This window comes from Carcharodon carcharias, chromosome 5 (genome assembly GCF_017639515.1).
Source record: "Carcharodon carcharias isolate sCarCar2 chromosome 5, sCarCar2.pri, whole genome shotgun sequence".
Taxonomy (NCBI): domain Eukaryota; kingdom Metazoa; phylum Chordata; class Chondrichthyes; order Lamniformes; family Lamnidae; genus Carcharodon; species Carcharodon carcharias.
The window spans coordinates 109,559,818-109,575,036 of NC_054471.1; the positions used below are offsets into that span (position 1 = coordinate 109,559,818).

Below are 15,219 nucleotides of genomic sequence, written 5' to 3' on the forward strand. Positions count from 1 at the left end.
AACTACAGGTTTTCACATGAGACATTAAATCAAGGCCCCATCTATTCTCAGATGGTGTAAAAGATCTCTTGGCTCTGTTGGAAGAAAGCAGGGAAGCTCTCCTCTGTATCCTAGTCAATGTTTATCTTTCACCAACACTATAACTTATATTTTTTTAAAAATCTGGTTATTATTGTTGTTTGGGGCCCTTTGCTATTTGAAAACTGACTGTAAAACACTTTGGGATGTCCTGAGCTTATGAAAGGTGCTATAACAATTGATGTTCTTTCTGAAGGACACCAGTGGGCTTTTGCAATCCAGCAGCTTTCATGGCTATTTTTATCTGGTGGTGTTGGTCAACCAATTACCACATTACCACTTGATTGAAACCTTTAAGATCCTGAGGGGTCTTGACAAGGTGGATGTGGAGAGGATGTTTCCTCTTGTTGGAGAATCTAGAACTAGGGGGTCACCGTTTTAAAAATAAGGGGTTGCTCATTTAAAATAGAGATAAGGAGAAATTTTTTTCTGAAGTTGTTGAGTCTTTGGAACACTTCAAAAGACAGTGGAAGCAGAGTCTTTGAATATTTTTAAGGCAGAGGTAGATTCTTGATAAGCAAGGGGGTGAAAGGTTTTCGGGGGTAAATGGGAATGTGAGTTGAGGGTACAATCAGATCAGCCATGATCTTATTGAATGGCGGAGCAGGCTTGAGGGGCCGATTGGCCTACTCTTGCTTCTAGTTCGTGCGTTCACAGGTTGTATTCAATTTCATAACTTTCTATGTGATATTTTAATCTCTTGATCTCTGGATCACTTGTCCAGTACTTCTAGGGTACCCAAGGGGATTTGTTTTTTTTAATAGAATTTGTTTCTGGCTTGGTGCCCAATAATAAACAAAATGTAACAGTAAGCACAGAGACAGCTGAGGATAGTGCTCACTCCTATAGAAAGTGAATAGAATTGGAGACCAGAAAGAAACAGGATAAAATTTATTGTGATTCATTGCAGGCTCTGAAGTGGTAAGTGTACAATATTTACAGAAACTGAAGCAATTTTAATCACATCTATACATAAGGTTAAATTACACAAATAAATGGAAAAACATTTTTTACAAGAAAAAGCATATTTACAAAGTTAGTATTATGTCAGTAAAACAGTATTCAGTACAAACTTTTGTGTTTATACACACACATGGTCCAAACCAACCATCATTCTAGTTATCCATTTTTACTGTGCTTGTTTCTGAAATACTTGATAGTTTTAAAAAAAAAATGGGTGATCAGCTTATTGAGACGTGATCCCTGTTCAGGTCAAGAGTGTTGGGGAATTTTGCGGATGGATCTCTGCATGTATTGACACCTGGGCATCTGAAGCGAAGGAAGCAAATTCCTCATAATTGTAACTTTGGTTCTTGGTTCCATAGTAATCGTTAATTTGGGATATGCTTGACGAGCTACAAAGAAATATTACCATAAATTCAGGGACTGATGATATGTGCCTCGTGTCAGATTACTATGAAATGGTAATTTCTAAAACTCAGCTGTAGCTCCGTTAGTGAAGAAACTGGGTTATGCAGACTGGGAAAATCCCAAATTTGATCTCTGGCTTTTGTTGTAATAGCTGATCTCAACTACCACAACAGCCATACACGTGATACATTTGGCATCAGTGCCTTATGCACAATAAGTTAAAAACACACTACTATTTTCATTGCAGACAATGGTACAATGCTGCAGGGATCCCCATTTCCCTGCTCAAAACCAGACTGTCAAGCTAGAATATGCACGTGTTGACCTTGGATGAAAAACAAATGAGCCAGTGACAGTGAAGGAGTGGTGATGAAGTTCCAAGTCATGATATTGTGTGACCTGGAGGGGACCTTGCAGGTGGTGATGTTTCCATACATCATCTGTCCTTGTCCAACTAGGTGGTAAAGATCATGGGTTTGGAAGCTGCTGTTGGAAGGAGCTGTGGCATGTTGCTGCAGTGCATCTTGTAGATGGTACACACTGTTGCCACTGTGCACCGGTGGTGGAGGGAGCGAATATTTGTGACGAATGGGGTGTTAATCAAGCAAGTTGCTTTACCCTGGATGGTGTTGAGCTTCTTGAGTATTATTGGAGTTGCACCTGTCCGGACACATGAAAAGTATTCCATCACACTCCTGGACAGGCTTTGTGGAGTCAGAGGTGAGTTACGTGCTGCAGAATTCCCAGCCTCTAACCCGCTCTTGTAGTGACAGTATTTATATAAGGACATAAGAATTAGGAGAAGGAGTAGGCAATTCAGCCCCTCGAGCCTACCCTGCCATTCAATACAATATGGCTGATCTCATTTCGGCCTCAACTTCAATTTCCCGCCCTCTCCCCATAACCTTTCAACCCATTACTAATTTAAAAATGTTTATCTCCTCAAATTTATTCAGCGTCCCGGCATCTACTGCACTCTGAGGTAGTGAATTCCACAGATTCGTGACCCTTTGAGAAAAGTAATTCCTCCCCATCTCTGATTTAAATCTACCACCCCTTAGCCTAAAACTATGGCCTCTCATTCTAGAATGTTCCACACAGGAAAACATCTGCTCCATGATTTCCTCTCATCCTTCTAAACTCTAGCGAGTATAGGTCCAAACTGCTTAATATCTCCTCAAAAGACAAGCCTTGCATATGGCTGGTCCAGTTCACTTTCTGAACAATGGTGATGACTGCCAGATTGATGATGGGGAATTCAACAATGGCAATGCTATTGAATGTCAAGGGGAGATTCTTGGATTGTCTCTTGTTGGAGATGTTCATTGCGTAGCACTTGAGGCACAAATGTTACTTGCCACTTGCCAGCCTAAGCCTGGATATTGTTCAGGTCTTGCCACGTGTTGATGTGGAATCCTTCAGTATCTGAAGAGTTGGGAATGGTACTGAACAATGTGTAATCATCAGTGAACATCATCAATTCTAACCATATGTTGAAGGGCAAGCAGCTGAAGATGACTGGGCCTAGCACACTATCTTGAGGGATTCCTGCAGCCAGCAATATCCACAACCATCTTCCCTTGTGCAAAGTATGACTCCTAGTGGAGAGTTTTCAAGCTGATTCCCATTGACTTCAATTTTGCTTGGGCTCCTTAATACAGTCCTCGGTCAAATGCACGCTTTGACATTGTGGACAGTCATTCTCACCTCGCCACTTGTTCAGTTATTTTGTCCATGTTTGGACTAAGGCCGCAATGAGGTCTGGAGCCGAATGATCCTGGCAGAACCCAAACTGAGCATTGATGAGCAGGTAATATTGCTAAGTGCTGCTTGATAGCACTGTCAACCACACCTTCCATCACTTTGCTGATGGTTGAGAGTAGACTTGGGTAATTAGCTGGATTAGATATGTCTTTTTTTAATTGGACATAACTAGGCAATTTTAACTTTATCAAGTAGATGCCAGTGGTGTAGCTGTACTGAAACAGCTTGGCTAGGGATACGGCTCATTCTGCAGCACAAAGTATTAAAGCCAGGATGTTCTTGGGGCCCATAAGCCTTGCTGTATCCTGTACCTTCAACTAATTCTTGGTATCACATTGTTTGCATCAGATTGGTTTGGGGGCCTTGAGAAGAGACTGAGATGAGTCATCCATTCGATACTTTTGGCTGAAGATGGGTGCAAGTGCTTCGGTCTCACCTTTAGTGCTGATATGTTGGGTTTCTCCATTATTGAGAATGAGGGTACTTTTGGAGCTGCCTCCTTCCAAGGTCCCCAACTGAATGTAGCAGGACTGTTCGTCGTTGGATCACTTAGCTCTCTATAGAAAGCTTCACCCCATTGGTATCTTGTTTTAACGTTTGCTTGGTACTGCTATCATGCTCTCCTGCACACTTCATTGAATCAGGGTTGGTCCTCCAGCTTGATAGTAATGGAAGAATGAGGCCTTGAGGTAACAGATTGTGGTTGAATACAATTCTGCTACTCCTGCTGGACCATGGCACATCATGGATGCACAGTTTTGAGCTGCTCAGTCTGTTCTGAATCTATCCCATTTAACACTATAATAATGCCAAATAACACAATGAAGCATATGTTCAGTGTGAAGACAGGACTTAACTCCGCAAGGCCTGTGCCGGGGTCAATTCTGCCAATGCTGTCATGGGCATCTGCAACATTTGGATGGTGAGGATGAGGTCATGTTGATTTTCCCCTCTTGTAGGTTCTTTCATCACCTGCCACAGGCTCAGCCTGGTAGATACGCCCTTCAGTCCTTGAACAATTGTATTAGCAGTGGTGCCACCAAACCATTCTTGGTGATGGATTTTGAAGTCACCCCACCTAGAATACATTCTGTGCCTTTACTACCCTTAGTTCTTCTCCAAAGTGGTGTTCAATATGAAGGAGCTCTGATTCATCAGCTAAGGGAGGGTGGGAGGTGATAATCAGCAGGAAGTTTCCTTGCCCATGTCAACCTGATGCTATGAGATTTCAATGGGTCTGGAGTTAATGTCGAGGACTCCCAGTGCCACTTTCACCTGACTGTACCACCTCTGGTGAGTCTGTTTTATGGGTGGGACCCAGGGCTGATGATGGAGGAGTCTGGGTATAGGTGTGATTCGGTGAATATGGTTATGCAAGGCTGATTCTTGACTTGGCTGTGGAACAGTTCTCCCAATTTTGGTGCAAGTCCACAGATGATGGTGAGGAGGATGGTGCAATGTGGACTGGGTAGTGGCTAGTTCGATGCCAGGTGGTCTGTCTGGTTTTATTACCAAGTGGCTTGTTAGGCCATTTCAGAGGGCAGACAAGAGTCAACTGCATTGCTGTGGGTCTGGAGTTGCATGTTGGCCAGACCAGGTGAGGATGACAGATTTCTTTCCATGAAGGACATCAGTGAACCAGGTGGGTTTATGTGACAATCTGGTAGTTTCACAATTATTACTGAGACTAGCTTTTTATTCCAGATTTAATTAATTGAATTTATGGACGCCTATCTGTTGTGGGATTTGAACTCATGTCTCTGGAGTATTGGTTCGGAACTCTGGATTACTATTCCAGTAACATTACCGTTATTTTACTGTTACTAGTACATCACCCCCAAAGTAACTTCAAGTAGGCTTTGACTAGAGGGCAGCACAGTTCCATCTGCATTCAATGGGAATCACTGTATAATCAGTCAGGAATGGGAAATCTAAGCAATTTTCTCCTAACCCAGAGCACTCAAGGCCAACAGCAGTATCTTCCCCAGCTGAGGTGTTCATGCAATAAAATTGAATTTGGGATGTTTTTGATTGAGATTAAGTCTATGATACACGGTCAGAAACAGCTGAGTCACAGAGGCAAGCCATTTGCTGGGCCATTGGGGTAAGACTTACTGAGTTATGGGGAAGACATAAACTGAAAATTTCATACAAAGTAAATTGTTGCTCAAAATGCTGAACTGAATGTTAGGTTGTTATGATCTTGCTCAATATAAAACAGAATAATATTCTTCAAACTAAAGTGAATTTAGTGAGAAAGCCACTAGATGATATGAGCCCCCCCCTTAAGGCTCCTTTAATGGTTTGTGATCTTATCCAGTGAAGGACTGTCCCAGCCAAGTTAGGAAGATGCAGGTTTGCTTCTCCATGCTCAGCTGTTTTAAGCAGTGCTACATTTGTTCTCATTCAGAGGGGACTGGCTGCCTAGGATTCCTATAAGTTGATCTCCATACAGTGAGCCCCTACTTGAGCCAGAGAGCGCCGGACACCTGTGAAATATACACTCACCCAATAAGGAATCAACGTCCTTGGGAGAGATTGGATAGGAAAATAATTGGTGAGCAACATAAAAGAAAAATTAAAGGAATGTTGAGGTTTCCATCTATTAGGTCACAACTGGAGTAGGTATCCAATTCAGGGCAACAGGCTTTAGGAAGGGGATTTACTAGAATGGTATTAAGGATGAGGGAGTTCAGTTAAGTGGAAATACTAGCGAAGCTGGAGGAGTTCTCCTTTAGAGCAGAGAACATTAAGAGGAGATTTAAGAATTGTTCAAAGCTATGAAAGATTTTGATAGTGTAAATAAGAAAACAGGTTCTGATCTGATTGCAGTGTTGCTGACTAGAAGACACAGATTTAAGATAATTGGTGAAAGAGCCAGAGGAGTTTTTTTTAAATGTGGAGAGTTGTGATCTGAAATGCATTGCCTGAAAGGAGGTGGAAGCAGATTCAATCATAACTTCCAAGCGGCAATTGTAGAATGGCACAAAAGAGGCCATGGTGTTCATGCTAGCTCTCGGCATGAACAACTCAAGAGCACTCCCTGCTTTTTCACCATTGATAAGACAACCTGGCATGTTTTTGAAAAAGAGACACCTACAGGGATATGGTTTAAGTGCAGTGGAGTCAGACTAATTGAATAGCGCTGAAAAAGATGTCAACGTTTTTCATCTTGCATTCATTAGGACATTTGCAAGAATACCAAATGTAAAGGGAACAACAATTTATATTTCATCACAAGAGAGTTGGTTGACAAATGGACTCAGATTAATAAAGGCATTGCCATTGAGAATGCACCAGTTAACTGATGCCTGTTATTAGTTTAGTCTCTTCTCATAAAGTATTAATTGTTGTTCCTGTTAGGACATTTGCAAGAATACCAAATGTAATGAGTGCAAGACGAAAAGCTTTGATATGTCTCTTTTTTTCTGTGATACTCGGGCCCAATGACCAATTGATTGTGCTTACACCAGGTCTCTGAAAGAACAAAGGGCAAAATCGCCACCTGCACTGCACAATTCTATGATTCTCTTGAATTGCAGTGGAGCCAGAAATTAGTTTCTGCTAATTACCTGCTGAGTGCGCTGTGACAAGCGGCAGTCCAGGCTAAGTCTTCATCACTGTCGTATCGTCGAGGATTATCGAAGAAAAAAGCCCTGGAAGTGAATCCATGACTGCACGATATTCCGTTTCCTGTCTGCAAGAGCAAAATAGCATGTTAAACTAACTCATCTACCATAAAACACTAAGTCCTTGTTCAATTTATTATTTTCCGCATTTCAAAACATGGTTCTAATGCCTTATTGAATAAAGCTTTACGTCTTGCACTCATCAGGACAATTCGCAAGAATACCAAATGTAAAAGGAACAACAATTTATACTGTATGAGAATAGAGTGCTGATTAGTTGGCAAGTGGACTCTGATTGGCAGAGATGTTGCTATGGGAAATACACCAGTTGATGGTGACTGACAGTTAACTGCCAAGCATTGTTTGCGATTTTAAACCAGGCAACTTGCTTCTGATTGGTCAAGACATTGTCCTGAGGAGCGAACCAGCAAACGGCTGTCACTTTTATTTTGTTTAGCTGAAACAGGTGCAATGTGTACATATGTTCTTTCTGTCTGCAAAGAACAGGGCCCTATGTAGTAATATATGTAGCTTCCAGTACAGGCAAATGTCACACTGCGAATCCAACCGATAATCTTAAATTAGTTGTCAGCATAATTTTTAACACTGAGGATTATTTAGCAAATGTTGTCCAATCGGGGAATCACATATAACGTTGGACACTGTATTTTGCAAGCATGGGCTGGTTGGGTACGGTCTATACCTTGCCCATTGCAAATACCAGAAGGTTTGTGCTGTTTGATTTGATCCACCAGTCTTTGGGACATATGGCCTACATACCTAGCATCAGACTGGCACTAAAATTCCTATAACACATTACTCATTTGTGCAATAGGCAGAATGTCTTTTTGGTTTGATGGCAGCATCCTGTTAATGGTGAATACCACTCATGTTGCCACTGCAAAGCAGCAGCATGAAATAGCTAACTTCACCTGTTGCTCAAATTTTTTGAGATACTTTGCCCTTCCAGGGTAATCTGAGGTAGAGTGGGCACTTTTTAGGGCAGAAAATGTTGGTCTTGGGCCCATTGATGAGTTTGCAATAGTGTGAAATGATCCGATCAGGGTAGCCATAATCCCACAAGATAGCTTTGATGTGCCCTACTTCAGCATCAAGCTTGCATGGTGAGCAAATGGCTTGGGCCCTAATAATGAGGTTGCTAATAAGGCCACTCATATAGCATGTGGAACTGTAAGAATCCCAACGTGTATATTGACCAGTGAAGGCAGACCGTGGGAGAGAACCACCCAGCAGATTTTTAAACTAGTGTGTCACGGAAAGGGAGCTCATTTGACTGCTCCGTTTCAGAGGTGAATTTGAGCGTAGGATGGAGCCATTAAAACGTAGGAAATTATTACATGCAACTGCAGATTTAAATATAGCAAACGTATCACCCAGATATCGGAAATATGCAAGAGGTAGGAGGTTAGGTGTCTTTCCACCAAAGACATGTTTCTCATGGAATCCAATAAAGATGTTTGCAAAAGCTGGGCTTAGAGGAGATCCCATGGCAACACCATCTATGTGGGCATACTTAAATGTGGGCATTGTTAAAACTGAACTCAGCTGTGCAAGTTGCTGAGTTCATAAGTTCGATGAAAACTGATTCACGCAATGGTGGCGGGTCTAGATCATCATGATATAGTGCTGCAATGTAAATATCTATGGCTTCCTTAAGTGGAACATTGGTGAATAGGCTAGCAATATCAAATGAGCACAGAGACACAGCATTGCTATTGAAATGCAAGTCCTGTATGGCTTCGCAAATATGAAGGAGTCCTTCACCATGAAAATGGAAAACTTGCTCAAAACTGGTAGTAACAATTCACTCAACCATTTGATATTCTTGCAAATTGTTTTGATGAGTGCAAGACAAAAAGCTTCAACAAAAAATCTCTTTGTTACAACAATGCCCAAGTTCTGTGCTATCAAATGTCTGATAGTTCTATTGGTGAAACCAATGACCAACAAGAAGGGTGGGCACACTGCAAAATAATTATGCAAGTTATTTTGCCTGCGTAATGAGTGACGCTGTCAACCCCTCCTGTCTCTGTGACACCTTATTACTCCCTCTGTGTGAACCCTCTTTGGATGTATAGGAATGACATCTATCTTCCACACCTGAGCACCTGATTTGTTGTCCTGTTACTGGATATTCTACAATCTAAAATAATGCCCAACACACTTCAGGAGGTGCTGAGGACTTGAAGACTAAGTTCCAACCTACCAGATTTCGGATGGGTCTCCTTACGCGAAAGAAGAAGACAACTAAAGTCGTTGGCAGCAGTTCCCAGATGAATAGGATCACTCCGAATACTAGATATCCTTTATCACCCAACTGGATCTGTAGATCTGCCTGTGTGAGACAACTAATATGTCAGCACCTCAATAATGACCTATATAGCTCCTTTAAAATAATTAAATGTGCTCAGGTGCTTCACAAGAATGTAATCAGACAAGGATTTGATACTGAACCAGAGTAACTTAGTTTAACCAAGGTGACTTGCCAGAGACAGTGGTTAAGGAAGATTTTATTGAAGTTAAAGAGAGGATTTTAGAACTTGGGACTGAGACAGCTGTAAGCACAACAAGCAGTCGTGGAGTGATGCAAATAAGGGATGTGCAAGAGGAGGAGTTCTAGGTCAATTGCAGGACTGAAGGAGGTTGCAGAGATAGGGAGGTTCAGGGTGAGGGGAGTTAAATGCAAGGATGAGAATTTTAAAATTGAGGCATTTGTGAACCAAGAGCCAACGTAGGTCAGCAAGCAAAGAAGCTGCTCAGGATTATTTCTTTAAACTGTCCAAGGGGAGGCGATGGCGTAGTGATATTGTTGCTGGACTAGTAATCCAGAGACCCAGGGTAATGCTTTGGGTTCGAATCCTGCCACAGCAGATAGTGGAATTTGAATTCAATAAAAAAAAAATTGGGATTAAAAGTCCCATGAAACCATTGTCGATTGTTGTAAAAACCCATTGTCCTTTAGGGAAGGAAATCTATCGTCCTTACCTGGTCTGGCCCACATGTGACTCCAGACCCACAGCAATGTGGTTGACTCTTGAATATCCTCTGAAATGGCCTAGCAAGCCACTCAGTTGTAACAAACTACTACAAAGACACAAAAGAGGAATGAAATCGGACGGACCACCTGGCATCGACCTAGGCACCGGAAACGACAATGGCAATCGCAGCCCTGTTGACCCTGCAAAGTCCTCCTTACTATCATCTAGGGGTTAGTGCCACAGCCTGACATAGTCATCCTCACGGAATCATACCTTACAGATAATGTCCCAGACATCACCATCACCATCCCTGGGTATGTCCTGTCCCATCAGCAGGACAGACCCAGCAGAGGCGGTGGCACAGTGCTATAGTCAGGATGAAGTTGGCCTGGGAGACCTCAACATTGACTCCAGACCCCATGAAATGTCATGGCATCAGGTCAAACATGGGCAAGGAAACCTTCTGCTGATTACCACGTACCGCCTTCGATGAATCAGCTGATGAATCAGTACTCCTCCATGTTGAACAGCGCTTGGAGGAAACACTGAAGGCAAGGGTGCAGAATTTACTCTGGGTAGTGGACTTCAATGTCCATCACCAAGAGTGGCTCAGTAGCACCACTACTGACCGAGCCGGCCGAGTCCTAATGGTCATAGCTGCTAGACTGCGTCTGTGTCAGGTGGTGAGGGAAAACATTCTTGACATCAACCTCACCAACCTGCCTGCCCCAGATGCATCTGTCCATGACAGTATCAGTAGGAGTGACCACTGCACAGTCATTGTGGAGATGAAGTCCCGGCTTCACATTGAGGATACCCTCCATCGTGTTGTGTGGCACTACCACTCTGCTAAACGGGATAGATTTCAAACAGATCTAGCAACTCAAGACTGGGTATCCATGAGGCGCTGTGGGCCATCAGGAGCAGCAGAATTGTACTTGAAGACAAGCTGTAACCTCATGGCTCAGCATATCCCCCACTCTACCATTACCATCAAGCCAGGGGATCAACCCTGGTGCAATGAAGAGTGCAGGAGGGTGTGTCAGGAGCAGCACCAGGCATATCTAAAAGTGAGGTGTCAACTTGGTGAAGCTATAAAACAGGACTACTTGCATGCCAAACAGCATAAGCAGCAAGTTATAGACAGGGTTAAGTGATCCCACAACCAACAGATCAGATCTAAGTTCTGCAGCCCTGCCACATCCAGTCATGAATGGTGGTAGACAATTAAACAATCCACTGGAGGAGGTGGCTCCACAAATGCCCCCATCCTCAATGATGGAGGAACCCCGCACAGCAGCGCAAAAGATAAGGCTGAAGCATTCGCAACACTCTTCAGCCAGAAGTGCTGAGTGAATGATTCCTCTCAGCCTCCTCCAGAGGTCCCCAGCCAATTTGATTCACTCCACGTGCCACGTGATATCAAGAAACGGCTGAAGGCACTGGATATTGCAAAGGCTATGGGCCCTGACAATATTCTGGCAATATTACTGAAGACTTGTGCTCCAGAGCTTGCTGCATCCCTAACCAAGCTGTTCCAGTACAGCTACAACACCGGCATCTACCCGGCTATGTGGAAAATTGCCCAGGTATGTCCTGTACAAAAAAAGCAGGACAAATTCAACCCAGCCAATTACCGCCTCATCAGTCTACTCTCGATCAGTAAAACAATGGAAGGGGGTCATGAACAGTGCTATCAAGCGGCACTTGCTTAGCAAAAACTTGCTCACTGATGCCCAGTTTGGGTTCCACCAGCTCCTGACCTCATTGCAACCTTGGTTTAAACATAGACAAAAGAGCTGAACTCCCGAGGTGAGGTGAGAGTGACTGCCCTTGTCATTAAGGCAGCATTTGACCAAGTGGAGTCAATGGGAATCAGGGGGAAAACTCTCCACTAGTTGGAGTCATACTTAGCACAAAGGAAGGTGGTTCTGGTTGTTGAAGGTCAGTCATCTCAGCTCGGGGCCATCATTGCAGGAATTACTCAGGGTAGTGTCCTAGGCCCAACCATCTTTAGCTGCTTCATCAATGACCTTCCTTCCATCATAACGTCAGAAGTGAGGATGTTCACTGATGATTGCACAATGTTCAGCAGCATTTGCGACTCCTCAGATACTGAAGCAGTCCATTTTCAAATGCAGCAAGACCTGGTCAATATCCAGGCTTGGGCTGACAAGTGGCAAGTAACACTCACGCCACACAAGTGTTAGGCAATGACCATCTCCAACAAGAGAGAATCCAACCATTTTCCCTTGATGTTCATTACCTTCACTGAATCCCCTACTATCAACATCCTGAGGGGTACCATTGACCAGAAACTGAGCTGGACTAGCCATATAAATACTGTGGCTACAAGAGCAGGTCAGAGGCTAGGAATCCTGCGATGATTCCTGCAAGACACAAGTCAGGAATGTGATGGAATATTCCCCACTTGCCTGGATGAGTGCAGCTCCTACAACAATGAAGAAGCTGGACACCGTCCAGGACAAAGCATCCGCTTGATTGGCACCACATCCACAAACATTCACTCCCTCCACCACCGAAGCACAGTAGCAGCAGTGTGCACCATCTGCAAGATGCACGGCAGGAATTCATCAAAGCTCCTTAGACAGCACCTTTCAAACCCACGACCACTACCATCTAGAAGGACAAGGGCAACAGATAGATGGGAACGCCACCACCTGGGAGTTCCCCTCCAAGCCACTTATCATCCTGATTTGGAAATATATCACTGTTTCTTCACTGTCGCTGGGTCAAAATCCTGGAACTTTCTTCTTAACAGCACTGTGGATGTACCAAAATCACAGGGGCTGCAGTGGTTCAAGAAGGCAGCACACCACCACCTTCTCAAGGGCAACTAGGGATGGGCAATAAGTGCTGGCCCAGCCAGCGAAGCCCACATCCTGTGAATGAATAAAAAAAAAGTTTTTTCTCTGTGACAGGATTGCTGATTGGCGAGGTTGTCCCATTAGGAAGCAGGGATGTATGTTTACTGAGACCTTGCTATTCAAAATAAAGGATAACCATTTGGATAATTTTAAATTTATTAGGGCATTATCGCAAGAAGGTCATATGACTCATGTACAGAAGAAATTAAAGCTATTCCTGTAGATCCCAGGCCCTGGACTTGCTGCATCATTTTCTTCCTGCATTGTTACTAATAGGATATCATCTGAACTGCTTAAACCAAGGTTTGTTTAATGACTGCATTGATTGACTGTATTGCTTTATGGGTTTACCCCTGACAGTTCATAAAAATAAAAGCAGTGGATGAAACATGATGGAAACATTTTTCAATTGTTCATTTCTCACAGAAAGTGCAGCAGCTGTCAGTTGAAAATTAGGGATGGGGGAATTTCATTTGTCCCAAGCAGTGATCAGCCTAACCAGAAGAAAACAGTCTGAAAACCAATATCAATCCATCCACATGTTTTGCAATGAATACACGATGGAGTCAGCTCAGTTTCCATGATCAGTTGGTGACTGACTGGTTGGAACCATACAACAAGTACAGTAGGTCCAACTACTCTTGAACTTTAAAGGGGTTGGGGTGGTGGGGGAAATGTTCAGGAACAGAGAAACCTGGCGTTCACATACACAATTCTTTGAAAGTGGCAGGCAATTTGAGAAGGCTGTTAATAAAAGTATATGATATTCTGAGCGTTGTAAATAGAGGCATTGAGTTAAAAAAAATGGAAGTTAAGCTAATCCTTTGCAAGTCACTAGTTAGGCTTCAGCAGGAATATTATGTCTAAGTCCAAGCATGACACTTTCGGAAGCAGGGTCAGTGAGGAGAGTTTTCAGCCTGAGTGAGATAGAGACCAAATGAGTATGATTGGGAATTTGGTCCAAAGTGGGAAAGAGGTGCATAGGGGGAAAGAGGTGCTTTAGGTAAGGTTTACTACAGGGAGTAAAGTGTGCTGAGTAGGGAGTTCGGTGAAGGATGGAGAGGAAGTGCTTTTTTTCTTGCACTCTTTTTCAGCCTCCAGTATTTGATTTCCAGTTTGGTGCAGCAGAAGGAGCAGGTAAATCAGTAACTGGTATTATTAATTTTATCAGTATTGTAAGAACAGTATTGATTTATCAATATTGTAAAGTTTACTGGTGGTGCTGAAACCTTTTGGGAGGTAGAGGCTTTATTAATTATAATTGATTAATTAGCAATTATTAGTTAATTAATTAACACATATTGGAGATGGCAGGGCAGGTGATGTGCTACATTTGCAGGATGTGGGAGCTTCTGAATACTGATGTGATCCAGGGCAAACACACCTGCAGTAAGTGTTTGCGGCTGCAGGAAGTTTGGCTCCAAGTTATTGAGCTGGAGGCTGAGCTACAGACACGATGGCATATCAGGGAGGGGGAATGTCACCTGGACTTTATTCCAGGAGGCGGTCATACTCTTTAGGATAGGACCTTCTGATCTGTGGTCAGGGACAGGAGGGTGTAAATGCAAGTGAGGCAGGTAAGGGGACCCAGAGGGCAGGGGTGCAGGGGCCTCAGCCCTTGCAATTGTCCAACAGGTTTGAGGTTTTTTCAACTTTTTTGGATGAGAGTGGGGACTGCAGGGTGCAGTGGAAAAAACAGTGAAGCCCAACGCAAACTGGAGGAACAACACCTCATCTTCCGACTAGGCACTTTACAGCCTTTCGGACTGAATATTGAATTCAACAACTCCCTCCTCCATCCCCACCCCCTTTCCGTTTCTTCCCCCTTCCTTTTGTTTTTTCCAATAATTTATATAGATTTTTCTTTTCCCACCTATTTCCATTATTTTTAAATCTTGTATGCCCTGCTAGTCTTTCCACCCCACCCCCACTAGAGCTGTACTTTGAGTGCCCTGCCATCCATTCTTAATTAGCACATTCATTTAGATAATATCACCACCTTCAACACCTCTTTGTTCCTTTGTCTGTGACATCTTTTGATTATCCGCTCCTATCACTGCTTGCTTGTCCCTATAACCACAACCCCCCCCACCTTAAACCAGCTTATATTTCACCCCTCTCCTAATATTCACTCAGTTCTGTTGAAGGGTCATGAGGACTCGAAACGTCAATTCTTTTCTTCTCCGCCGATGCTGCCAGACCTGCTGAGTTTTTCCGGGTATTTCTGTTTCTGTTTTTGTTTTGGATTTCCAGCATCCGCAGTTTTTTGTTTTTATCTAAGATCCTGAGAGGCCTTAACAGGGTGGATGTGAAGAGGATGTTTCCCCCTTGTGGGAGAAACTAGAGCTAGGGATCACTGTTTAAAAATAAGGGGTCACCATTTAAAACAGAGATGAGGAGAATTTTTTTCTCTCAGAGCGTCATGAGTCTTTGGAACTCCTCCTGAAAAGATGGTGGAAGCAGAGTCTTTGAATATTTTTGAGACAGAGA

At 43.2% G+C, this 15,219-nt stretch overlaps 1 protein-coding gene across 3 annotated transcripts in view; it reads right to left on the reverse strand.

Annotated features, from left to right (window-relative positions):
• Positions 1 to 957: 957 nt before the first annotated feature.
• Positions 958 to 15,219, reverse strand: part of gpr137ba (G protein-coupled receptor 137Ba) — a 98,429-nt gene continuing 84,167 nt past the window's right edge. For 2 of the 3 annotated variants that reach the window (XM_041188194.1, XM_041188196.1), the window contains exons 5-7: positions 9,070 to 9,198; positions 6,786 to 6,910; positions 958 to 1,433 (exon numbers count right to left, since the gene is read on the reverse strand). In XM_041188194.1, the coding sequence (XP_041044128.1) occupies positions 1,286 to 1,433; positions 6,786 to 6,910; positions 9,070 to 9,198 (402 nt within the window). In that variant the 3' untranslated portion in view covers positions 958 to 1,285. The remainder of the gene's footprint in view (positions 1,434 to 6,785; positions 6,911 to 9,069; positions 9,199 to 15,219) is intronic. The other variant, XM_041188195.1, reaches the window with a different exon arrangement.